Source organism: Bubalus kerabau, chromosome 7 (genome assembly GCF_029407905.1).
Source record: "Bubalus kerabau isolate K-KA32 ecotype Philippines breed swamp buffalo chromosome 7, PCC_UOA_SB_1v2, whole genome shotgun sequence".
NCBI classification, from domain to species: domain Eukaryota; kingdom Metazoa; phylum Chordata; class Mammalia; order Artiodactyla; family Bovidae; genus Bubalus; species Bubalus kerabau.
The window spans coordinates 117860118-117886629 of NC_073630.1; the positions used below are offsets into that span (position 1 = coordinate 117860118).

Consider the following 26512-nt stretch of genomic DNA (forward strand, 5'->3'; position numbering starts at 1 on the left):
GGCCAGGCTCCTTGAGAAGGGCCAGCTCCTGGAGGGCTCCCCCCGGCCAGGTGGATGGTCCAAGGACAGGTCCCCTTGGCTGCAAAGTAGAGAGAGGCGCTTGTCCTCTCTAGCTCCAAGCAGAGTCCTTCTACTAAGTTAACTCGGTCCCCAGCCCCTGCCTGTCAGGCCAGGTCTCCATGAATGTTTGTTAATTCCCTGGAGTGTGGGAGCTGGGTTCTGTCTGCTCCTGCAGCATCTTCACAAGCCGGGACAGAGGAGGTGAGGTTATTGTGAGTGTAGCTTGAGTAGCCAGCAGTCCTTCCTGGGGTCATTGTGCTGCTTCCCACAGAGTTGCTGGGTGGAATTAACATTTGTGGCAAGTCTTCATGGGGGCTTCGTGGAGGTGGAAATGACCTTGGCTAGCCCTCCAGTGTGGCCTCAAGACTCAGAATTCTTCATATACAGGTAGGGAAGCCAGGCTGTTACCAAACAGGGTTCCTGGCCTCCTTAATCTTTGGAAGGACTGATGCTGAAGCTGAAGCTCCAATACTTTGGCCACCTGATGTGAAGAACTCATTGGAAAAGATCCTGATGCTGGGAAAGACTGAAGGCAGGAGGAGAAGGGGGCAGCAGAGGATGAGATGGTTGGATGGCATCATCGACTCAATGGACATGAGTTTAAGCAAACTCTGGGAGATAGTAAAGGGCAGGGAAGCCTGGTGTGCTGCAGTCCATGGGGTCCAAAGAGTTGGATATGACTGAGCGACTGAAGTCCAAGAGGCCAGACTACACATTCAGGCAAGGCTTTACTGGGGTCCCTGCTGCAGCAGGAGGGAGTGAGATCAAGTAACAGGTTCCTTTGCTCGCTCCCTGAGGGGGGCCAAGCTGGTTCCTTAAATGGGGTGAGGCTAGGGCTGTGTCTGAGGGTCGGGCAGGAGGGCTGGCTTAGGCGGTTTGCCCACCTGTTGGCGGTGTTGAGTGCAGAGGTCAGGTGCAGTACCCTGTTTTGCTCCCGAAAACCTCTTTTTGCTCCTGGCTCTTCAGATATGGCTTCTCTGGTTGACTCAGCAGTAAAGAATCCACCTGCAATGCAGGAGATGCGGGTTCAATCCCTGGGTTGGGAAAATCCCCTAGAGAAGGAAATGGCAACCCCACTCCAGTACTCTTGCCTAGAGAATTCCAGGACAGAGGAGCCTGGTGGGCTACAGTCCATGGGGTCACGAAGAGTCGGATAGGACTGAGCGACTAAAGAACAACGTAGCTTCAGACATGGCAGTTGGGGTTTTGGTCTTTGTGAATCTTGTTGTCCAGAATTTGCTCCAACAGTGCATGCACGCAGCAGATTTTAGTCCCTTGTATCTCTTTGTATTCTGTTGCTCGAGGAGACGTTTGTCCAGGTGAAAGTTCTGCCGCAAAGGGTTCCCGGTCCCAACTTGTCTCAAGGAAGACAAACCACCCACCTCAGAGGATCTCCACAGGGAGCTCTTTTTCCTCTCAAGAGCTTCCGTCTCCTTGTCTGTAAAGTGGAAACATCCCTGGATGGGAAATCGTGAGGACTGAGGGAGACTGCATACGAATCGTCCCCAGAACAGCACGCAGTCTAAATTTAGTTTTCCTCCGAAGCAAATCAACAGATTTTAATTTTCCACATTCTTTTCTCATCAGTCTCTAGACTCAGACGTTTCCTCTCCTTTATTAAAAATACATGCAGAAGCATCAGTCATTTCCAGAAAGTTCATCCACATCCCCACCTGTCAGGCCTCATTTCTGTGTTCATCTCATCTCTCTTGTGCTGAGACTGCTGTACCGTGAGACACAGAGTCAAGTTGCGCCCCTTGTCTCTCTCACACAGGCAAGGAGTTTCCCATTTTTCTGTGCGGTATCACGGGCCACATGATTATTTTTTATGGCTGTGCATTCACCCCAGGATTGATTTGTTCTAACTCCTAGCCCTGCCTCCCTTGTGGCTCAGATAGTAAAGAATCTTGCTGAAATGCAGGAGACCTGGGTTCGATCTCTTTGTTGGGAGGATCCCCTGAAGAAGGGCATGGCAACCCACCGCACTATATCCTTGCCTGGAGAATCCCGTGGACAGAGGAGCCTGGTGGGCTGCAGTCCATGGGGTCACAAAGAGTCAGACACTACTGAGCAACCAACACTTTCACGCCATTCACACAGCTCCTAGGCCTGCTGCGGTCATGAGGCATTCCGGCACGTCGCTTTCCATTCTGCTTTGTTCCCTGGGAAGCGTCTTAGGGAGTTCCATTTCTGAGCCAGACGGTCTGAGCAGATTCATGGCTGGCATGCGGCAGCACCAAATTCTTCTCCAGGAGGCGCGCGACCCTCCACGTGGGGCAGCGCCCTGCCTCCTGGCCACCTTCAGGCTGACAGCGTTTCTAGAACTTGCTAACCTACTGGCCCAGAGGGAGGCAGTGCCGTTTCCATACCCTTAGCGAGGGCGAGTGGTTTCTGGGTTTAATCGCGTTTTCTCTTGCGAGCATCACCTGCTCACGTCCCCCGTGTTGAGACTGTGCAAGCTTGTTTAGAAGGGGAGACACTGCCATCGGCCCTCGGTAAGGATGTCACCCACCCTCTGTCTGCTGTTAAGGGCACACGTGGAGGGCAGTTCGGGGTGCTGCTGTCTAGCAAAACGTCTTCAGTGGGGTTATTAATGACACATTTATTGAAGGTGCACCCAGACTCCCAAGAATTCTCCTGTGTAATCGAGATACATTTTTACTGACAGATGTGGTATTTACAGTTTGGAAATGACTCTCTGAAATCTAAGCTGGATGCAATTTTAATTGTCCTGCCTTTCGTGGGCCACATGGCGGGAGTGTCTCTCCCTGTCTCCCTGGCTGGTTTTGAGGATCCAGCCCTCTGCCCCTTCCTTCTGCGTGGGCACTGTTCTCTGCTCAGCCTCTCAGCCAGGAGGCGGGGGGAGCATGGGAGCCCTTCCCCCAAGAAAGCTGCTGATTGGCCTCAGGGGTTGGACAAGCATAGAGCTGGTCTACCTCCCCTCCTGGACCATCTGGAGGTGAGTGGTAACTAGAGGAGCCGGCTGACCCTGCCCTGGCCTACCTGTCCAATCTCTGCAAGTGTCCCAGGGTGCTGGGGCAAAGGACCAAAGTCTAGGGGCTTAAAACCAGAAGAATGTTCTCCCACCATCCTATGGCCCAGTAGTCTGAAATAGAGATGCCAGCAGGGCTGGCCTCCCTCTGGAGGCACTGGGGAGGATCCTTCCTGCCTCTTCCAGCTCCTGGGGACTGGGGGCTGGGGGCCGGGGGCCTTCCTAGCGGTCACGTCTCTCCAGTCTCTGCCTCCATCTTCACATGGCCTCCTCCATGTCGCTCCTCCATGTGTTCCTTATAAGGACACTTATCTTTGGATTTGAGGCCCACCCGGGTGATCCAGGGTGAGCTCATCTCCAGCTCTGTAACTTCATGACATCTGCAAAGGCCTTGTTCCAAATTAGGTCGCATGCAGCTTCAGGGGGTTTGGATGTGAACGGAAGTGCTAGTGGTAAAGAATCCACCTGCCAGTGCAGGAGACTAAGAGATAAGGGTTCAGTCCCTGGGTGGGGAAGATCCCCTGGAGGAGGGCATGGCAACCCACTCCAGTATTCTTGCCTGGAGAATCTCATGGACAGAGGAGCCTGGTGGGCTACAGTCCGTAGGGTGGCAAAGGGCTGGATACGACTGAAGTGACTCAGCACGCACACCTTTCTGATGCCCCCGCTCAGGCCAGGACACATCCACCACGAAGCTGCGTGGCCACTGCCTGGATCTGGCCTCCCCCGTGGCTCTCGCAGCAGCGCCCTGTGGTCCTGTTCCCTCGGCCACCCTCCCCTCCGGCCGCTCTGTGCTTGGCGGTCCCAGCAGCCCTATCAGCTCTCCCCACTGCTGCCCCCCAGACCCCTCTCCTTGTGAGGCCTGAGGCATGTGGCATGCACACACGCCCACGTCTGGTCCTGCCCGCTCGCCCTGGCGGCCGCCACGCCTGACACTCGTGTATCCTGGTGCCCTGTCCGAGCCCGGGCCGGTGAGTTCAGTGGGCAGGGCCAAAACCTGGGGGCAGGTGCAGAAGAACATAAGCGCTCACAGGGCACCTAAAGCCCGGTGTGCAGTTTGTTTCCTCCATGACAGCCTGTGACGACGTTAAGGTCAGGATAGACAGTCCTGGAAATACAAACTCTAGGACAAAATGATCCGTACGTAGCCCCCTGGAGAGTGCCCATGGCCTGCATCTCTGGGCATCTCTGGGAAGCTGCAGGGCCCAGAGTCTCAAGAGCCCAGGTTGCTGCCAGCCACCCAGGCTGGGGTCCTGAGACGCCTGTTTGGGGTCTCCGAAGCTGGATCCCAAATGGCCAGTGGGGCTCTGCGGCCTCATAAATGTTCCCAACAAGGTGGATGCAAGCCCTCAAGAGCTGAGCAGCGGCCAATGTGTAGATGGCGAGTCCTTAGCAGGAGGTACATAAGAGTCACTTGAAAAGCTCTTAAAACCTACCACCCTGCCTTGGCAGATGTGGACTCAGTGTGGGATCTCTCAGAAGTGCCCCAGGGGAGACCAGCCTCAGGAAAGGCCGCTCCAGAGCAGGTGTGCTCAGGCTTCCCTGCTCTGCGTGTCCACCAGGTTTCCAGGTGTGGCCCAGGCTGCTGCTCCAGGGACCACGCTTTGAGTAGCCGGGGGTTGGGCTGACAAGAGTGCGGCTCAGCATGCCGCTGGCTTCCCAGGGCACCTGGACCAGCTCCCGAGCCCCACCCCCTGTGGGGATGCTGTGCCCCTGGCTCCCATCTCGCCCCCTACCCGCTCCTCCACTCTCACCTCACTCCTCGGTCTCCGGCCACCCAGCCTGCTGCTGAACCTTGACCATCGTGTATGGTCCGTCCCTTCCGTAGCACCTGCATGCTGTGCCCTTGATGCTGACCCTCAGGTACTGGCTCCTCGTGGACGTTTCATCTCAGTGTAAACCTCTTTTCCTCAAAGAAGCTGCCCCACTGCTCAGCATAATGCAGCCCCCGGCACTCTTTATCACATCTCTCCTGGAGGGTGGGGGGTTCCTGTGAATGATTTGTCCCCTGTGTATGGTATGGTGCCCCCTTCGACCCCTGGCTGCCAGAACATACACAGGTTGAGGATGGAGACCAGCAGGGTCCACTGCAATTATTTCCCAATGCCCAGAACCTAGATCAGATCTGGTACAGAAGGTGATGTTGGGCATTGGGTGTATGGGTGGATGGAGGGATGGATGGATGGATATGCAGATGGGTGGATGGAGGGATGGATGGGTATGCAGATGAGTGGATGGGTGGATGGATATACAGATGGGTGGATGGGTGGGTGAATGGATGGATATGCAGATGGGTGGATGGAGGGAAGGATGGATGGGTATGCTGATGAGTGAATGGGTGGATGGATATACCGATGGGTGGATGGGTGGGTGGATGGATGGATATACAGATGGGTGGGTGGATGGATGGATATATAGATGGGTGGATGGGTAGATGGATGGATGGATATATTGATGGGTGGATGGATGGATGGATAGATATATAGATGGGTGGATGGATGGGTGGATGGATGGATATACAGATGGGTGGATGGATGGGTGGGTATATAGATGGGTGGATGAGTGGATGATGGATATATAGATGGGTGGATGGATGGATGAATACACAGGCAGGTGGATGGGTGGGTGGATGGATGGATATATAGATGTGTGGATGGGTGGATGGATATATAGATGAGTAGATGGATGAATGGATGGGTAGATGGATATACAGATGGATGGATAGATGGATGGAGGGAGGGACAGATGTACAGATAAACATATGACTGGGAGGACAGAGAGACAGATCGACAGATGACAGATGGATGCATGGATGGACATATGGTGATGTGGTCCTTGGGAAACACTGCTGAGACCAGGAAGACCCTTCAGGCCTAAGAGGTCATCCCAGCAGGTAGGGTGGGAGCGAGGAGCACAGAGCCGGCCCAGATGCCATCAGATGGAGTGAGAGGGGCTGGGGGAGTCCTGAGCCAGGGAGAAAGCAGACCTTGGCTCACTCTCCACGCTCTGCTTACCTCTGCTGTCATGTAGCCCCAGCCCACGGCACCGTTCACACACTGCCTGGACAGTGTGGAGGCCTTGCCAGCCCTGCCCTTGCACCCCGACATGTGACCTTGGGCAGGACTTTTAGTAGGGGCAACCTCGGGAATACTGGCGTGGGAATATTGGGGTCTCGAGTTTTCTCTGAGTGACTTGGTGGAACCCCACCCTTTTGTTAGGGATTGTTGTTGTTGTTCAGTCGCTCAGTCATGTCTGACTCTTTGCGACCCCACGGACTGTAGCATGCCAGGCTCCTCTGTCCTCCAGTATCTCCCTGAGTTTGCTCAAACTCATGTCCATTGAGTCGGTGATGCCATCCATCCATCTCATCCTCTGTCGTCCCCTTTTCCTGCCTTCAATCTTTCCAGCATCAGGGTCTTTTCCAATGAGTCAGCTCTTTGCACCCGGTAGGGGGAGGGGGAGGGTGATTCTCTTCCTCCGTCTTCACTTTAATCCTGAAATCTTGAACGGACACAGAAGGTGTGGAATGTGGTGTGCCAGCTGCCTGAGTACCCACGTGCCAGAGACAAGCCCGTGCTCACCAAATAATCCAAGCGTTTCTCCCTCCCCTGGCCTCCCGTTTGGTTATTGTGGGGTCACGTCATTTATCTGAACCAGTGGTCCATGAGCAGGAGTAATGCGGCTTAAGCCACTGAAGTTTGGGGCTTCAGCTGTTATTGCAGCAGACTGCAGTCTAGCCCAACACAGGCTCCCCATCCGTAACAAATGTTAATTTTTCTCTTCCTGGGCTCTCCATCTCTTAAATGAACACACTCTTCCAGGTTCTGATCCAGCCCAGCTCTCCCCTCCTTCCTTCCACCTCCCCCATGCCCCCCATCCCCCACCCCAGAAGTCATCCCCATGGGGGTGTCGTGTGTTAAGTACACACGTATGTGTCTATCCACAACCAATGTGTCCTAGGGTTTAGTGTGATTTACAAATTAGCGCAGATGGGATCATGCTGCCTTTAGAAACGTGACTGATGCTCGCGCCTTGGTTTTGGTCATTCATCCCTGCAGCCCTGTAAGCCCTGTAAGCTGGCTGAGCCACACCTTCCCCTGCTGTGGAGTGTGAGAGTTTTCGTCCCCAGGCTCCACTGTTCCCATCAGGGTTGCGGAGTGTGTCTGCTCGTGTCTCCACCTTCCTCTTTCCTTTGTGAGTCTGTCTGCAGAGTGACTCCTGCCTTGCGTCTCTGGAATCATCAGACTTTGTATGTCTGCATTCAAGTGGACCTTAGAGCGTTAGAGTGTTATCCTATCTTGTAATTGTGTGATTTTTCGTGGAATGAAACATACTTTCTTTTATTGTATCTTATTGACTGTTCGAGGCCCCTCCTCTGGGATTTAGCTGTTGTATTTCCTGCGCATCTTTTTTCTATTGCTAAATTCCTTCTTCACCCCTGCCTCTCTGCTGCAAATAGCCCAAGTCCTTTCCTGACCCTTAATGTTGAGATGGGTATCCTCTAACTGTGTCCTGAGCTCCTACGATCGTCATTTATTCTTTCCCGGCACTTTCTAAGAATGTGTCCTCCCAAGAGTGTTCTTCTAAGTCATATTTCGAAATACGCGATTCTTAGAAGCGCCATTCTTAGGAGAGTGTCTCTGTGGGCTGGTGTATTCCTCAGCTGCAGTGCAGTGGTGCTGTGTAACAAGTCACCCCAAACTCGGTGGCACCGGCAGGCTCCTTCTCACGCCCTGGGGTGACTGGTTTGTTTGCTGTAGGCTGGGGTGGCTGGACTGCTCCCCCTGAGCTGAGGTTGGCAGGCTTGGCTCTGGTGCCTATGTGTGGGACCCCAGCTGACCGGCCAGAGGCCATCAGGACCCCATGCACTGACAGGGGAGCGAGAGAGGCAAGCACCCCTCTAAGCACACTTAAGGCTTCTGCTACTCACAGTTGCTAAATTCCATCGGCCGATGCAAGTCCAACCCAGCACCAGTGGGGGAGGGGAGGGGAATGAAGGGACTTGTTTGCTCAATGACACTCAAAAGTACAACAGGTGCACATCGATCCTTCCAGAAAATATATGTTGTATGGTCACAAGCCAGGCAAATATACTCGGATGGAAGAAAACAGATCAGGCTTCTTTGCAGAAGAACACATTAGAGTCTAACACAGCACTGGGCACCGTACGTCTCCAGGAGAAGGTCATGTGGCATTTCTCCAATCCCATCTGATTCCATGAGCTTTCATTAAAAAAAAATTGTTTAATTTAAAATGTTATTTTAATTTTTACTTGCTTCAATTAATTTTGCTTGTTTAAATGTTTTATGCAGTTTAAGTTTAATTTTGCTCTGGCTCCTCTGAGCATTTCCTGGGGTTGGTTTTCCATGGAACAAGCTTTGGGAAGCGACTGTACAGGCCTTCTTTTCCAGATGAGCTGTCTTTGAGGTTTCCAGACCACATCTGCCTCCCTGCAATGCTACTGGATTTTGATGCCATTCCGCTTCGAACAGATTGGGTTCTGTGTTCCTAGGATACCTCTCTCCCTCCATTTTTTAAGATTGAGAATTTGGGGGTTATGTGTTGAGGATGCAGAGTTTAGAAAATCTGAGCCATCAAGCTGGACGACAACCTCTTGATACATACTAATGTAAAGGAGCGTCAGGGTCCTTTTCTGCGGAGACAGATGATAGCTGGGGACAGGGACGTCCTCCCAGCTGGACTGTCCTGAGGGTGAGGTGGACACAGCCAGGCTGAATCCAGAGTGTTCCGGAAGCCCACAGGCAGTCCCCAGCATCGAAGCCTGTGTCTTCGGGGCCTTAAATGTCCAGGCAGACAAAGCGCTGCTGTGCTGTTAAGGTCCTTACAGGTGGATGTGCTAAGTGTCTGCAGGGATTGTTAAACAGGTGGCAAGGCTTGCTCTTTGTGGGCGGGAAGAGCAGGCCTTATTTTAGAGAGAAAGTCTTAGACAGTGATGGGCTGCTCTGTGGCTGACTGCAGGTGCTCTAGGCCGGGTGGTCTGTGCCCCCAGACAGATCCGGATTCCGTCTGTCTCTGCACCTTCCCTGCTTTGTGGCTCCCCCCACCCCCACCCTGGGCCTTGTCTATACCCTGAGTCTGACGGCGTAGACCTCGCGGTTTTGACGTGAGGATGAACAGATCTTACGTGTGCAACGCATGGCGCCTGGGAGGTGTCAGAGGGGGCTTCCTTCCTCCATCTCTTCCCCTGACGCATCCAGCTGCCTTTCCATTGGCTGTGACTCCCTCCCCCCAACAGTCTCTCTCTATGTGTTTGCTTAACATCACCATGGAGACCTGAGTTTGATTTAAACAAGACGCAGACCCGATAGGGATCGAGGGAGGCGCTGACTTGAAAGCTTCCAGGGCTTGAGTCTCTCGAATAAGTAACTCAATTGTGATCAACAGTTGGATGAGGTCAGGCTCCGAGGCCTCGGGGTGCCTGTAAAAGGCTCCGAAACAGATCTGGGGTGGCCAAGAGGTCACAGGAACTTTGAGGAAATCTCTCAGCGTCCCCAGTCCCCCAACCTCTTCTTCCTCCGTCTTGACTCCAATGCCGGGCCTTCCGCAGGTCCTGGGTCCCAGCTCTGAGGACCCCTGCTGGTCACTAGCGCTGACCATCTTCTCTGCCATCTGGCTTTCTCTTCTTTTCCGCCTCTTCTCTTCCCCACCTCCCTGGCCTCCTCCTTGCCATCTCTCCCGTCCATCACGCATCCAACCATCCATCCATCACGCGCTGTCTATCCAGCTGCGCCTCCTCCCTCCACCACCCCATCCATCATCCGTCTACACATCCTCCCATCCAGGCTCTGTGTTTGAATCACTGCGATCAACGACCCCCGAGATTCATAGTGTAGCAGGGCTAACAGATAAGTGACAACCAGGGAGCCCGCACTGTGATGGAGCTGAGAGAGCCAGGAGGCACTGGACCGCCCCACTCTGTTGAGCATAGGAAGTGGTAGTTGGGGAAGACTTCTGGAAGAAGATTCCGCCCCGGTCCTTGGGTATCATGGGCTCCTGGCTCTTCCAGGGCAGCTCTGCGTACACAGGGCCTTCCGTGTTGCCGTGGCCACTGTGGTGTCTCCCGTGTGCTCCTCCTCAGCCTCCCTAGTATCCACCCCGCCGGGGTCCGCCAGGGCCACCTACAGGACAGAGCAAAAGTCCCTGCATCTCCAGAATGCTGCTGCTGGCCTTGGAAGGTGATGGGAACATCTGGCCTTCTGCCTCCCAGTCACGCCCGAGTCCCAGCTCCCTGTGTGGTACCTACCCCAAGGGAGCCCCTTCCCATCTGGGCTCGCCTGCGTGCCACGTGCCTGCTGTGGTTTTCTCTCTCCCTCTCCCGCGTCCTGCTCCTCTGACCCCGCTACTATAGGCCTTCCTCGGGCTCTAGAAGACTTCTCAGGGGAAGAGCAGACCAGAGGGGAAGGCAGACGGGTTCCCAGGTTCTGCAGGACAACCCTGAACGAGCCAGGTGTGGGCTCTAAATTTAGCTTTCTGACGGCTGGCAGGGGCATCTGGCTTCCCTCACGGCACCAATGACAGCCCGGCCCACGCAGGCGACCCTGAAACACGGTGAGCCCACAGCATGGCTGCCCGGCCCACAGAATCATCTCAGATGCTTTTTTGAGAGATGGGAGACAGATGCTCTGTGGGGAGGGCCAGCCTGTGAATGCTGAGTGGACGCTCTGTTGCTGTGGCCGGCACTTAAACCAGAACCATCTCGTGGGGGTCCCTGACACCACGGATTCTTGTAGAGTTCTCCCCCAAACCCCACCTTCGTCCATCTGTCGGGGCACCTCCCCACAGTCCTCAGCACAAGCCCCCGTACACCCACGTCTCAGCAGCAGCCTCCTGTCCCCCACCCCAGCCCCAACCCTGGCTGAGTCAGGCCCCTCCTCTGGGCCCTTGCAGACCCTCCCCATAATCCCTCCTCATCTCTTCTTGGGATCTGAGTTTCCCATCATCTCAGTATCAGGGGTTTCCTGAGCTGGATTGAAACCCGCAAAACTCCGCTCCTGGATTCAGTGGTAACCACCTCACGTTTCCTTATAACTGGGTTCTGTATAATGCCATTCAACCTTATAAAGGTTTAGTAACATCTTAAAGATAGTACTGATAAGGGTGTTGCTAAATTCCTCTCCAGAAACTTCTCCCTAAAAAAAATCTTATTTTTTAAAAGCGATAACACATGCTCATCACAGAAATTTTAGAAACTATGGCATCAACGAACCATAAGAACAATCCCTTGTGTTAAGCCACCTTAGGAGATAACAAATGTTAATGTTTGAGATGAAAATTCTCACCAGTCTTTTTAAGATGCAAACGTATACACGTTTTATAAACTTTGAATCCCAGTATTAAACATTTTCCTATGCCCCCACATATTTTCAAAACCACTATTTTTAGCGGCCGTGTAATGTAGCCTCAGATGAAGGAGATATTATTTATTTAGCCAAATCCTCATTTTTAGACATCTGCGTCATTTTCAGTTTTCGCTAACCTAAAGATGTAGAGAAAGCTGTGTTCTTGGCCTTGGAATAACGTATGTACGTTATTCCACGTTGCTGATTATTTTCTTAGGACGTATTTTAAACAGGGACTTTCTTTCCTGTCTGTTGGATTACAGGGTATCAGGATTCTGCCATGTACTTGAGTGTATGGAGGGTTTGTCTCTGAGGCTGTAACTGATTGTACTGGGGGCAGAGAAATGAAAGAGCTGTGTAGGTACAAGAAAATAAGATAAATATGCCTCGTCTGCTGGTGCGAATGTACTTCCAGCTAAAGTAAAGCTCTGGCAGCAAGGTCGGGGCCTCCTTATTGTTCAACAAATTCCACGAATGGCTGGAGGCCTCCGACTCTGACCACCCAAGCCCCGGTCAGGTCACTTGCAACTTGCTTTCTGAGATGCTACGATGTGTCAGGCTCCGCTTTGGCACCAAACATTCAGAATCAACCGAGCACCGGCACTTGCCACCCACGATCTGGCCAGCTGGCTGGAGAGCAGGGAACTCGAGACAGCACCCTTCTGCATGTGTGTGCGGGGAGGCGCGGCTGAGCCTCAGGGCATGTGGTGCTCGGGCCAGCCCCAGAGCACAAGGCCCCATCAGAGGGACCTGGAAAACGGGTTCTGAAGGATGAATAGGAGTTCACTAGGCAGAAAACGGCAAGTGAAGTGGGGAGAAGGCAGTCAAGGGAGTAGGCCAGGGACTGCTCTGGCTGTCCAGGGGTTACGACTTCACTTTCCAATGTAGGGGGTGCGGGTTTGATCCCTAGTTAGGGAGCTAAGAGCTCACATGACTTGTGGCCAAAAAACCAAAGCATAACACAGAAACAACGTTGTAACAAATTCAATGAAGAATTAAAACAGTCCACATTAAAAAACATCTTAAAAAGGCAGGTGGCCAACGGTGCAGAGGCTGGCGATGCCCAGGGACTGGGAGAACCCATGTAAACAGCCAGGCTGGTGCCCTGGGTGCCCTGGCTTTCTCTTGCTGCTGTAACCAGTGACCAGAAAATTCGTGGCTCAAAACCAACACAAATTTATTAGGGCGCACTTCTGGAGGGCGGAAGGCTGATATGGGTCTCGCTGGCTAACACGAAGGTGTGACTAGGGCTCACTTCCTTTCCTGAGACTTTAGAGAAAGTTTTTTGTTGTTTTTCCTGGCCTTTCCTGGTTTCTAGAGGTGCCTGCCTTCCTTGGCTCGTTGCCCCTCCCTCCATCTTCAAGCCACCAGTGTTCCCTCCTCCGGCTCATCCGTTTCCCCTCTTTTTCTACCCATAGCTTGGAAAGGGTCTCCCTTTTCACGACCCATGTGATTCAATTAGGTTCGTTTGCATAATTCAAGATAAGCTCTCCATCTCAGAGTTCTGAACGTAATCACATCCAGGTCCCCCTGCCTCTAAGGTGACATATGCACAAGCGCCGGGCTTCAGCAGGTGGGCATGATTGGGGGTTCCTTATTCTGTTGACCACACAGGGCAAGAAGGCATCCAGAGGTTGTCTGCGTTTCTGGTCAGTTGAAGACCTGGCTGGAGCACCGATATTGAACATGACACAGTAAGACAGTTTTCAGATAATTGAACCCTGTAGACTTTTCTTGAGCCTCAGGCCTTAGGATTGGCCACGAATGAGACACCAACCTTGTCAGAGAGGAAGGGACTGAAGGAGGGACCGAATTCTGTCTACTGTTAAGGAACTCATGGGAGAGAGTGACTGGACAATTTGGAGGAGGTGATGTCTGAATAGGGTTTTGAAGGATGAATAGGAGTTTTCCAGGTAGTCAGGCAGAGGAAAGGCATTCTAGACAGAGACAACAGTACGTGCAAAATCACAGAGGCACCTGCCAGCCTGCTTGTGGGAGGAACCCTAAGACGTTTGGAGTGGCAAAAATGCAAGGTGGGCAGAAGAGGGTGGGAGAGCATGCTGGTGAGGCCCCAGGAGAGTTGGACCAAGGCCAGTCTTGTAGGCCAGCCCAAGAGCATTGAACTGTATCCTCTAGGTGGTGGGGCTTGTGGATTAGAACAGGAACATACCTACAGCATTCAGAGTGGACAGAAAGGCTGCAGAGTGTAGAAGGCATGGTTTAGCAGAACCACTGAGGGAAAGGGGTATTTGACAAAGTGCTGGCACCTCAAAGCCTCATTCCCCTTGCCCTCCAGGGCCCAGCTGAGTGCCAAGTCCCATTCCTTGTGGCTCTTGGGACGGGCTGAACCTGCAGTGGGCGGGGCCAGAATGCTGCCTTCTTTCCACCCCGCCCCCACCCCATGCTCACTCCGCATCCCCCTCTCCCCGACCCTGTCCCCGTAGAGGAGCAGGCCTGCATCTCTGCCCTTTGCTTTAAAGTCAAGCTCTGTCCTGGAGATTTACTGCATTTTAATAAAACTCCCTGAGTGGGAAACAGATTACCAAACTACCTTTGTTTTCTATTATGTAATAAACCTCGCTTGAGTGTGTTTTGAAGGATGGAGCCATAAACCCGTTTATGGGCCGAGCAGCGTCCATGGAATGTGCGGGCAGCTGAGTGGCATCAAGGGGCTTGGCCAGCTCTGCCGTCAGCAGCAGGTTCTGGGGACAGTCAGTCCCTCTCTCTAAGCCCTGGCTTCCTCATCTAAGAAAGGGAGCCCCTGGGATCAGTGATTGATACTCCAGGTAGAGTTTGCTCAGCACAGGGTCCAAGATGCTGGCTATTTCTATGATGCTAGGAAGGCTACTCTGTTTTGGGGTGAAAACCTAACGTTGGTTGTATCAGGAGCATGATGGGCACCCTAATTCTGGATGGCCCAACTCTGTCGTTTATAATGGCCTCAGGCAAGTGGCTCACGTTTCAGCGCCCGACACTGGGACGTGCAGGAATAAGCCCGTGGAGTTTCCACACTGGTTTCGCACAGTCAGACCTGATCCCAAAGCACCTACTGGGCGCCATCAGCCCGAAGCCATGCCCAACCTAAGACACATCACCCCTCCTTCCCCTCCACGCCCCCTTCCCTCCATCCTTCAGCTACTTTTCCAGGGCGCTCACCCCTCCGGGTGCTCCTCTAGACTCAGAGCTCTCAGAGTTGAAGGAGAGACTTGGCCTCTGCCCTGCTGGGGCTTCCATTCTGGGGGTAGGCAGCCAGGCGGCCAGGATGCTGTTCTTAGCCCTGAGCTACAGCAGGGAGCCCGCCCAGGGCACGTGCCCAGGTGTCTCCCGTCACTGCTGGTCGGTTTTGCTCCGTCCTCGGAGACAGAGCCCCGAGCCAGGTTCCCAGTTCCCTCAAGACTGGGGAGCCGGCCCCTGCTCTGCACGGTACTCACAGCTGAAATTCTGCCTGTGTCCCCTGCAGGCACCCGGAGGGTCTGGGCTCTGTCAGAGGGAAAGCCCGCGCCATGTACCACCGTGCCACGCGTTTCCTGAGAGATGCCCGTATTTGCAGCTCCTCTGCGGCTTTCTCCCTCTGGCGGAGCCTGCACAAGAGGTGCGAAAGCCCAGGCTTCCAGGCCAGAGACGAGTTCCTCCTGTCTTATTGGCTGTGTGGCCTTGGGAAGCCACCTTGCCTTTCTGAGCCCAGCTTATCCCATCTGTAAAATGGGTCCAACGAGGTAACGGGTGGGAAACGTGTAACCCTGTGCCTGGTTCACGGGAGACAGTGGCCGTTACGTCCTTATTGTTTGAGCAGCGCTGTTGCCCTCGGCCAGCTTTGCTGGATCAGGCCTGAGTCCCTCTGTGCATGGGGACTCCATGTCCTGAATGGGGACTCCAAAGCCCCCGGTCTGGCAGCGTCTCTGTCCCCCGGCGCTGGGGCCGGTGGGGTGACTACGCCACAGTCGCGGCCCTCGAGGCTCTGTCACCGTCTCTCATGTCCTCCCCCCACCATCCCTGCCACCCTCATCTCTCCCTGGACGCCGCCGAGGCCCCCCGCGTGCCTGTCTCCACACTGTCCTCCTCCGGTCCCCTGAGTCCTTGTGAAGCTTAGATCGTGTCTTGAGGCCCTGGCTGCCCTGAGAAGGACACTCAGAGAGCAGGGTGGGCCCGCAGGGAAGGGTGGCCAGTGGCGGAGGAATGGACCGAGGCCCACCCTCCCCCCCCGGTGTCACCTTTGGCTGCTCACTGCCCTCATTGACCCCTGACCCCTCCCATGTGGAATGAAGGATGAGATGGGGAGATTCCAACCTGGCTGATGCCACCTTCCAGCATTTTCTTCCATGCACCCCTCGTGGTGCAAACAGAGGCCACCAAACTCTGCAGGTTGATCGGACATGTGACCTTGGGTCAATATGTCTCAACCGAACTCCGCTGCCTCCCGGTCCCCAATCTGCTCCTGGCCCCTCACCTCCGTGGACTGTGCCACCTTGAGTCCTGGCAGCTGAGCCCCTTTCATCTCAGAGCACCCTGCTCTGGGCCTCCTCGGGGCCACTCCCTCTCACGGGACAAGGGTCTCGCGGGACGAGGGATATCCTGCTGCCGAAGTGTGCAAAGCCCTGGGATGGGTGTTGACCCCTCCCCCGGCTCTCCAGAGGGATGGACGGTGGGTGGGGCTGGGGTGGCTGTGGAGGGGATGTGCAGGCTGCAGTTCACACACGTGCACGAGGCCCCTCGCAGTGCAGCACAGAGCTGGGTTGGGGGAGCTGAGTATGGAGACCCCCCAGCCACCATCGGTGCCCCTGCCCCAGGCCCGCGTGTCAGGACGAGGATGTGTTAGGACCAGGATCTCTGCACACTATTCTCAGACTCACATCCTCCTTAATCTCTTCCCCGTCTGATCCAGCAATGGGCCTGTGGTTCCTCCCCCAGGGTCTGTCCCGAACCTGCACCCCTGCCCGCTCGATCCCCACAGCACCTCCATCACCTGGATGTCTGCACCAGCCACACTCGGGTCTCTTGGCTCCTTCCCTGCCCCCTTAGGTCCACCCAGCAATACAGCGGACTCTCAGCAAAAGGACTCGTCACTGCCCAGCTTATAACCATCCCATGGCTTTCATCACACCTGGAAGTCCACCAGCCCCTCGCTGCACCCCACAGGGGTCCCCAGAGAACGCCTCTCACCTCCTGGTCACTTCTCCCACAGCCTTGGTACTCACTCCAGCCATGCCTGCCTCCCCCACCCCTCTCGCCCACTCCCAGCCTTTGCCCCAGCTCATGCCTCTCCTAAAACTCTTCCCTGGATGTGAGCCAGAAGTCAGCTGAGTGTCACCTCTTCTGGGCCCCTGACAACATTCTCTTAAGTAGTTCTTCCCATTAGATACTATTCCTCCAGCCTCTTTACTCTGCATTACGCTTATTACAATCTCTCAGGGTTTCAATGCATTATTTGTGCTGATATTACTTTAATAAAATTTCCATTTCCAAATGTTGGTCTGACTTTTTCATAGATGGCTTGTCTGTCTGCCTCCATTAGGCAGCAGCAGCCTCAGCTGTGTGGCTCACAACGTATCCCAGTGCCTAGAACAGCACCTGGCACACAGTAGGTCCACCCACGGAGTTGAAAGCAGAGAGACTGGACATTCTGTTTGGCTGGTCTGTGAGTGGCTCTGGGAGGGTAGGGGCAGGCCTGCCTTGGTTCTGGAACCAGCGCCCACCTTCCCCCTTCGTTTGGCAGAGTAGGTAGTCAGAAAGGCTGGAGAGGCCTGGCAGATATGTCAGGGGCATGACTGCCTTCGGTTCTTGAATTCTGGAGCTTTAGGAAGACTGGTGAGTGTTTAACCACCGGCACTCCAGGAAACAAAAAGCAAACCAACAAAACCCCTTCTAATGTGAAGCACTTTCCAACATCCATGATGTAGTTTCTTATCATGGCCAGTTTTAAGCTTCCAGCAGGAAGTCACTGGACATAACATGGGAGGAGATGTATTCAACTGACTCGAGCTCACGGGTGCGAGCTGGTGTGAACTGGCGGAGCTGGGGCGAACTAGTGTGAGCTGATATGAATTGGTGTGAGCTGATGCGAGCTAGTGTGAGCTGGTGTGAGCTGGTGGAGCCGGTGTGAGCTGGTGTGAGCTGGTAGAGCTGGTGTGAGCCAATGTGAGCTTGTGTGAGCAGGTGTGAACTGATGTGAGCAGATGCAAGCTGGTGTGAGCTGGTGGAGCTGCTGGTCCTGATGGAGCTGGTGTGAGTTGGCCCCAGCACACCAAGGTTGAGGAAGGTTCTGGAACCCTCCAGCCTCCTAGGACTCTGCAGATCTATATGCACTGCTGGCTTTTCCCAGGAACCTTGGCCCCTCTCCCTCTGGCGAGTAACCCTGGTGTCAGCGGTCTGTGAGGAGGAGGTGGAAGGGGTTGGACCCAGCCTTTGGCTCCTCTTCTGAACAATGGGGTAATAACTGCCCCGTCTTTAGAAAATCCTCTGCCAGCAGGAATGCCTAGGGCAGAACGGAGTGGGGAGCTCTGTCTGTAGCTGGGAGATCCTGGCTGAAAGCCATGTCACCCCAAGATGTCCCTTTGCCTCTCTCGGCTTCGGTGCCTTTGTCTGCCCGATATGGACACTGAGTCCTGCCTCTTGGCTGTGGAATCCGGATCTGCACAGCCCTCTGAACTAGGTGGGGAAACAAGGCCCAGACAGGCAGCAGCTCGCCTGAAGTCACCCAGCACGTCTGTGTGTAGTGACCCCTTTTCGTTCCGCCCCCCAGCAGGGCTGACCCCCAGCAGCTCCTTAGCCCACCCACACTGGGGGTGATGGCTTCTCCCGGTGTGGGAGGGCCTTAGCAAGAGAAGCAGGGCAAGCGACCCGCATTGTCTTCCCTGAGGGCTGCACTCAAGACCCAATAAGTGGCTCCCACTTGTCCCAGGAAGGTCACTAGCCAGGGCTCGCAACAGCCAGCACCACAGTCGGGGCGTAAGTGGCCTCAGACCACAACCCCTGTGCTCCCCGCCTTCTGGAGGGGCAGGTGCTGCCCCCTGGCACACCTGGCAGGATGCTCGCTGGCCTGTGTTGGGGGTGGGGCCAGCAGGAAGGCAGAACCGACTCAGCCCTGCCCCTTATCTTAGCCGCGTGGGCTGAGCCCCAGCCTGGGGCTGGGGGCAGAGGGCAGGGAGAGGTGCAGGTCAGGTAGCCCTGTGCGGAGGAGTCAGGCCTGCCTTGGCCCCCTCCCGCTTGCTTCACCCGGTCGCGTCCCAGAGTGCCAGGTTCTGCTAAACCAGCATCACCTACAACCGGCCCTTTGCAGGTGCCCCAACCCCTGCCCGCAATGGCCATGGTGAGCTGTCTGGAGCCCTCCAGATCTGGCTGGTGGGGCCTTGGGCAACACACATCGCTTCCCCATCCCAGCCCAGCGGAGTAAGCTGCCCCCGGAAGGCCCCCTCTCCCTTTCTGCTGTCCCAGTTTCATAATCTAGCCCCTCCCCTGGGAAAGGGAATCTGAGAAACCGGTCTGGCAGGGTTGAGCTTTCCCGTTCCTTTGCATCACTTCCCGTTGTCCTGGATAAATGGGTCCCTGCACCAGGAACCTGACCCCAGAGGGCTCCCGGGGGAGTGGGGTTCGGGGGGGACTAGGGGGTTGTGCTGCCTGAGGAATCAGAACCGGCTGGGCTTCTGAGCCTCTGAGACTGGTCCGCAGGCTCAGGCACTGAATTCCAGCAGGAGATTCCCAGCCTACTGAGGTCATGTGCTGGGGGCTGGGCAGGCCAGGCCGCATCTTTAGGCATGTTCGGTTTGGCCAGAAGAGGACTCTAAAATGAGGCTATTGCACTGTCAGCATGGAGGAATTTCAAGGTCTCTCGCAGGCAGCCTGGCATTCTGACCTCTAGAGAAATGGGCCATAGAGGGGCCTAGCTTCGGCCATTGTCCAGGACCCTCGGGCCCAGGGTATCTGTGCTCTGACCCCATCTGGCCCAGCCTCTTCCAGTTACAGACGGGAACAGAGGTGCAGAGGAGCAGCGGGCAGGTTGTGAGAGTCTGGCCTGCAGCCCAGAGCCCCAGAGGGGAGCCCTGTAACTTTCCCCAGGGGACCAGGAAGGACCCGGCAGGGAGCCCTGTAACTTTCCCCAGGGGACCAGGAAGGAAAAGCACCAAGGTTTTCCAACACCCCAGCTCGTGACCCCTCGGCAGGAACCATCTCACTTGTTGGGCTGCAGGCCCAGGGGGACGGCTGAGGGGCTGCTGCTGGGGGTCAGGGCCCAGTTTGTCTCAGGCAGGGAGCCCCAGGTCGAGCCTGCTATTCCCAAGACGTCTTTTCCCACGGCCAGCGAGCATGTGCTGGGATCCCATGGTGGCTGGTGGCCCGGAGCCCGAGGAGGAGAACGGGAGGGCTGAGCAGGCCTTTGCAGCTGGGTTTTCTCTGAAGCGGGCCTCCCAGCACACACGGCTGAGCTGGGGGAGGCCGTCGGGGCTCAGGGACCAAGCACATGCTGTCAGAGCATTGAAGGTGCTAGTTTTTCTGGAGAGAAACCGGGGTATCACAGAGATGGGAAGATCCTTCTCGATCTCTGTGTCTCTCTCCCCTCCGCCCTCTCTTTCCCCATCTGCCTACTCCTCCCGTGTCCAGCAGCTTCTCCCGGCCAACCTCACACTTTGCACTGGACTCAGTGGGACAGTGGGAATGCCTGGACCATCTGACCGACAGACTGTCTCAGGCCGACTTTGTGGCCTCAGGCCCTTGGCTCTTCCTCTGGGTCTTGGCCCATGTTCCCGGGTGCTCCGAGCTGCAGGAACTTGCGAACATTTAGCTCAGGCCGCAGCTGGTGGCATCTCCAGCCGTGTGTGCCCAGCTCCAGTGCGGTAGCTTGCTCAGTCCTCCAGCAGATGCCATGGGAGGGGCACCTTTATTATCCGTATCATACGCACAGGACAACAGAGGCTCAGACTTGCTAAGGAACCTGCCCAAGGCCACACCACAGTGAGTGGTGAAGCCAGGCTCAAACGTGCCCCTCCACATGGCCTGCGTTCTCTCCGTTCTGCCCCCAAGACTCCCTGACTGTCTCAGAAATGTCCCACCACACCAAATCAGGCCTGGCCCCAGTGACAGCGGGCATGTGGTGAATCTGGGGTGGGGGGAGGTTTCAGATCAGTGAGACAAGAGCAGCCTTCCCGGGGGTGGTGGGCTTGGTCCCTGGAAGCTGGACCATCTAGACAGGGAGGTCCCCATGGTGGCAGGAGGCAGGGACGAGGTCACTGCTGGACCTGGCGTGATGGGCCCTGCTTGCCATCAGCAGGGCCCCTGCACAGGTGCCTGGGTCTGGAGCATCCCGGGGGTCCAGAGGTGAGCCTCTCAGACCTCAGGCTAAGCCTCCAGGGCAGTGTCACGGGCACCTGTGTCAGTGCAGGGGGCATGAAGCAGTACTTAGGGGCCTCTTGAAGGAAGAGCAGACCCTCCTGTAAGTTGGGGCTCAGGCCCCTGAGGGTCTTGGAGGGACCGGATGCAGCTGTTTCTCACGCCTTTAGCTGCATCAGAGCCAGACCTAAATGCAGCTGAAGCCTAAGCTTGGCGGCCCGAACGCCCACGACAGGGCCCAGGCAAGACGCAGTCCCTCTCTGGGCCGCAGAGATTTGAGCCTGCTGGGCGGGGCGTCTGTAACATCCATGCATCAGCAGCATTAGGACCCGGTGGGGATGAAACAGAACTGATACTGACTCAGTTCAGGGTTGCCTCTGCCCCTGGCCCACCCCCCACCGCCACTCTTGGCCCACCGCCCACCGCCACTCTTGAGTTCCTGCGAAGGAGGGACGAGCCCAGAGTGTCCGAGTGGGGCGCCACTCCAGGAGCTGGAGCATGCCCATGGTTCAGGGGCTGGGCTGCCTTCGAGGGTGACCATCGAGGAAAACCCTGATGCTGGGAATGATTGAAGGTGGGAGGAGAAGGGGACAACAGAGTATGAGATGGTTGGATGGCATCACCGACTCGATGGACATGAGTTTGAGCAAGCTCCGGGAGTTGGTGATGGACAGGGAGGCCTGGCATGCTGCAGTCCCTGGGGTTGCAAAGAGTTGGACATGACTGGGCGACTGAACTGAACTGAACTGAGCTGATCTAGGTGGGGTGAGTACAGATGCTGCCAGGGAGGCGACAGGGGGACAGAGGTCTGCAGGAGGGTGGGACCCTCGCAGAGGCCTGGGAGGCTGCGATGCAGACGGACCGAGAAGGGCAGGACCATGGAGGAAGCAGGACTCTGGTGGGGCGTCTATTGCACTGGTCACAGCCATCCAGGGCGCTGGCTTGGGAAGCATTCCCACTGTTGGGATTCGTTTTGGGGGTTAGTGGCCCATTTCCCAGACAGAGATTGAGGCAGAGGAAGGAGCATGAAGGGCAGACCTGCTCCCAGTCCTCCCCCCACCCTCCCCAGATATGGGGTTGGCCCAGCAGACTCTGGCTCTGTGCAAACCGTCTGTGCAGAAGCGAGTGTGTACGCAGACACAAGCCTGCGACACACCTACCGAGAGGTCTGAGGATGACGGTGGGGTCACAGGCCCCCATGCTAAGCAAGTGCTCCCCAAGGCCCTCTGTCCACTGCCCGGTGGAGACCTCCGCGGGCTCCCTGGGGCCGGGGGTCCCGGCGCCCCTGCATGCTTGCTCTCGTGGCCTCAGCAGCTGCAATCAGCTAATTTAGCCCCCCCCCGCCCAGCTTTCTAATCGAAAAGGAATTTGATGTGGGAAATGATAAGGAAACAGCAGCAGAGAGTGGTTAGGACGCTCACTCGGCGAAAACAAATCAGCCGTATCCGATCGAGAAACCTCAGTGCGTGTCTTAGGAGGAAGATATGCAAAAAGGAAACAGTGTAGGAAGCAGCCTGGAAACGCAGAGAGGCCAGTCCTATGGGGGAGGAGGCCTGAAGAGCCCCTTCCTTGACCGTGTGTCCGCTGAGCGGGCCCTTCTACTGAGGACCTGGGGGTGGGGCATCCATTCAGGAATGGAGAAACTGAGGCAGAGGCCGTAGGGTGCTGGAGTCAGGCCTTGAACTCCCCCAGCAGGGTGAGGGTCAGGAACACAGGCCCTGGAGCCCCTTCCTGCCTGGGCTGGACTCCTGGCTTCCCTGTGTCCTAACTGTGTGACCTTGGGCCAATTACTGAACCTCTATGAAATGCGGTGATAATGGTGCCTGCCTCAGGTGGTTGTGGAGGGTGAGCAGTGAAGCCAGGCAGAGCTCTCGGGGCAGGTGGGAAGCCCTCAGGGGCTGGTCAGCGGTCAGTGTCCTTGGATGACCAGCTTGCCCAGGTGCATGGCTGGGCTGACGTGCAGCCACAGGTCTGAAGTCAGCGGGTGAGGGGAGGTGGTTCCCAGGCCTGGGGGAGGGGCACGTGGAGCCCCCTCGCTGACGGCCTGCTGCGGGCTGCTTTGGGCTGGGGGAGGTGATGGGAGGGCACCTCGGCTCTGCATGGATGGGGCACCCGTGAGACGTGGTGCTCACCCCCTCCTGGCCGCTCTCAGGCTGTCGTGTGTGAGCAGTGACGTCCCAGGAAGCTGAGATCTGTCTCACCGTTGTGAGGTGTCCCCCAGACAGGCCAGAGGAGGGGCCACAGCCCACCCTGTGCCAGAGAGGGGACAGGTGCCCGCAGACTGACAGCCCCAGGGGCTGTTCCCAGAGATGCGGTCCATGCCCAGTCCCACAGTCTGCAAGTCCGTCCATCACAGGCGTCTGTGTCGCGGAATCTGGCCAGGGCTGCCTTCCTCCACCCACATCTGGGCCCTCAGGTCGTGGGCTGGAGCCCTCACCACCATGGACAGGGCAGACCAGTGGGCCCAGCCGCAGCCTACAGATGCCAGCACCGAGGAGGCTGGAAACTCAGGCTGAGTGCACCTGTCCCCCTGGGGTGATGGCTGGGGCCCAGGACACTTACCCAAGTGCTCAGGCGTGGCTTCTCAGAAAACAGAGCCCACTCGGGTCTCCTGTAACCCAGGCCTGGGCACTTCTCTTCCTCCAGAGGGACTCATCTGAAAGCAGCCACGGGGCCTCTCCAGGCCTGGCCTCCACTGAAACACTCATGTGTGTGACCTACGAATGTTTTAGCACCCACTGTGTGCTGGGGGGCGATGATGACAATATGGCATGAGGAGAAACCACAGAGGGTGCCTAAACTGGGCTGAGAGCCTCAGGAAGGCTTCCTGGAGGAGGGGAATGCCTGGGCGAGGCCAGAAAGAAGCGGGTGCTATAGCAGCTCGTGCCAGGGCCTCAGGAGAAGGAGAAGACAGCAAATGCCACTGGGAGGAAGGTTGAAGTTTACTCAATACCTGCATCGCCAGATTCTGCTGGGGACCCTGAGCTGGGTCTTTCTGGCCGCAGCAGATGGGTGGATGCTGGTCCTTTCAGAGGAAGAAGCTCAGGGACATCTCCTCTAACGGTCTCAGCGTCCACATGAGACAGGTGTTATCGCCCTATTCTACAGATTAGAAAACTGAGGCTCTGACAGGTGGAGGATCTGCCCACCATCGTGCGACCCACTGGGCTCTTTCACGGCACGTTTTCCTCTCCTTACCTGGAACGCAGCACAGGTTTCCCTGCAGCCTAGAGTCTGGGGTGCAGGGAGAGGCTTCTGTGGTGGGCGGGGGGCAGGGGGCATCAGAAGGACTGCGCTGAGCCCAAGAACCCCTCGGGGCATTTAGTCAAAACCCCAGCCTCCTCCCCAGAGAGACACTTAACACGTCTTATGCACCTTTGAGGCCACCGCCAGGACCCCAAGGTTGAGCAGCTGTGGCCTGAGCAGATGATGATGGCTGGTGGATAAGACCTACCGCCCCCTCCCCACCAGCTGTCACGGCCCCTCCCCACCTGCCCTCTGTCCTGCCACTGCTCACCCCAGCCGGCACCCCATCGGCAAAGTGTAGTGGGGGCACCAGAGGCCAGTGCCAGACCCCCCCACCATCAGCGATAGCACAGCAATGGAGAGTCAGGGCGGGTGGCTGGCGGTGATAGTGAAGCAGGTGGTTCCAGTCCACTTGAGGTGTGGGCAAAGGCACAGCCACAGGCCTGGGGTCAGGATGGAGTGCAGGTCCTTTCCAGCCTCCCTGCTGGGAGTCTCAGTTCTCATCTGGGACGAGGGGGCAGCGCCGTGGGAATCAAGGAGACGCGGGCCTCTTGAGGGGAGGGGGATCCTGGCTCGGGCAGCCGCGGTCGCCCACGCTCTCGGCTGGCGAGGGCGCCTCCTTCCACACGTGGCTCTGGCAGTGCTCCACTGTGTTGCACATCTGGGCTGCCTCCCGGCTCTGGCACCAGAAGCTTGGGCCCAGGACGCACTGGTCGGTGCCCAGCAGCGTGTCCCTGGGGTCGCGGCAGGCATGCAACTTCGTGCAGAGGGTGGGGGGGTCCATCATGTCCCTGAGGGTCGTCATGAGCACGGGCTGGTATTCGCTCACGAAGCGGCCACACTGCATCACAAAGGGCAGGGGCAGGATGCCGCAGGCGAGCTTGAAGGCCCGCAGGACGCGGCGCTCGGTGGTCTTCTGCTCCAGGTTATGGACGGACAGACCGAACAGCCGCTGGCACCCCCTGCAGAGGCTGTCCTTGTCCAGGAGGCCAGGGGGTGGGTTCGTGGGGCCCTCGTGGACCGCCCGGGCCCGCCTCCATCCCTTGCACAGTCGGATGACCGTGCACATCTTTTCTGGGGTGAGTCTGCTCAGGACGTCCACCATGGTGGGGACGTAGGTGTCCACCAGCTTGATGCACTCCCGGACCACGGGAGGGGGCAGCACGGAGCACACACGCTCCAGGGCCTGGCTGATGATGGTCTTGCTGCTGCTGCTTTCCAGCCAGTGGTCCAGCCTCTGCACCACCTGCAGACATACGTCACAGGCCACGGGACCCTGCATCTGCACCTCGCTCTTCTTCCACGGAGACGCCAGCTCCAGGGCGGGGACCCCGTCCACGGCAGCCACGTGAGCCGAGTCTGGGGGTCCCTGCCACTCCTCACAGAAGCCCTCCTTCCCGCAGATCTTGCTGGGCAGCATGAACCTCAGTGTTTGCTCAGCAGGAGCAAAAAACTGGTGGATGTAGTTCTTGCAAAGGAAAGCCAGGCCCGGCCCCAGGGACTCGCACTGCTCCTGTGTGGTCACCTGTGCCAGGCTGGACAGGTCGGGCCCAAGGGCACCCTGGAGCCGGGTGACCAGCCGGACACAGTCCTGGCACACAGTGCCCATGGCAATCCGCTGACGGCGGGAGCTGAGTAGGCCATTGGCCACAAATGGGGCAACCACGTCATATATGTCCTCCTCAGAGAGTGGCCCCGGGGTGGCCGGGTGCCTCTGCAGAGGCTGGCAGAGGGTGAGAGCCATGCACACCTGTCCCGGGGCACTGCCCAGGTCCCCGCCAAGCATGCTCAGGATGGCTGAGCCGTGGGCATCCACCATCCCCTTGCATTTGACCAAAGACTCCTGGCTGGGAAGCCACTCACAAGTCTTCATCACCGCAGCCAGGACATCAGTCTCGGTGGCCTTGGGGTTCAGCCCGTTGCTGGCAGTGGCTGCCACGTCCAGGCACAGGTCACAGGGCAGGGACCTGGCGGTGGGCTGGCTCCAGACGGCAACGCGGCAGTGCCCAACCGCCCCGCATCTCGTTGCCGCCTGCAGGTCCCGACACCACATGGCAGGGCCCTTGGCGCACTCCTTGGGGCCAGAGATGGAGCCGGCCAGGGCGGCGCACAGCACGCCCGGCAGAAGCAGCAGCGCGCAGAGCATGCCTTGCCTTCTTGGGGCCAGCTCCACTGCGTGCGCGGCTGCCCCGCGGCTGCTATAAAGCCCCGGCCCGCCTGGTGGGCGGCCCCACCCTCCAGGCTCCTCCGCAGCCTGACTCATTGCCCTGTTGTTGCCTGGTTCCCAGCAGTGTGTGCAGGTCACTCTCCCTGGAGCACCGTTCGTCCCTCTCCCCCCCACCCTCTGGATAAACTCTCACTCGGCTTTCAAAACCCAGCTCAGTCTTCAATAAAGCGCAACTCACCCACCTCTTTCCTGGGAACCCGTCTGCCCCCTTCCCCACGGCTCAACCTCCCGCTCTGGTGTCTTCTGCTGGCTAGGTCCCCTCCTAGAAAGACAGCCTTTGATGTCTGTTCCTGTTAGTTGCTCAGTGGT

At 56.8% G+C, this 26512-nt stretch overlaps 2 protein-coding genes across 2 annotated transcripts in view; one reads left to right on the forward strand and one right to left on the reverse strand.

Annotated features, from left to right (window-relative positions):
* Window positions 1-26512, forward strand: part of SORCS2 (sortilin related VPS10 domain containing receptor 2) — a 329996-nt gene that overhangs the window by 31066 nt on the left and 272418 nt on the right. The gene's annotated exons all lie outside the window — the stretch shown is intronic.
* Window positions 24509-26122, reverse strand: PSAPL1 (prosaposin like 1). The gene has a single exon (XM_055589184.1). The coding sequence runs from the start codon at window positions 26120-26122 to the stop codon at window positions 24509-24511; it is 1614 nt and encodes a 537-aa protein (XP_055445159.1).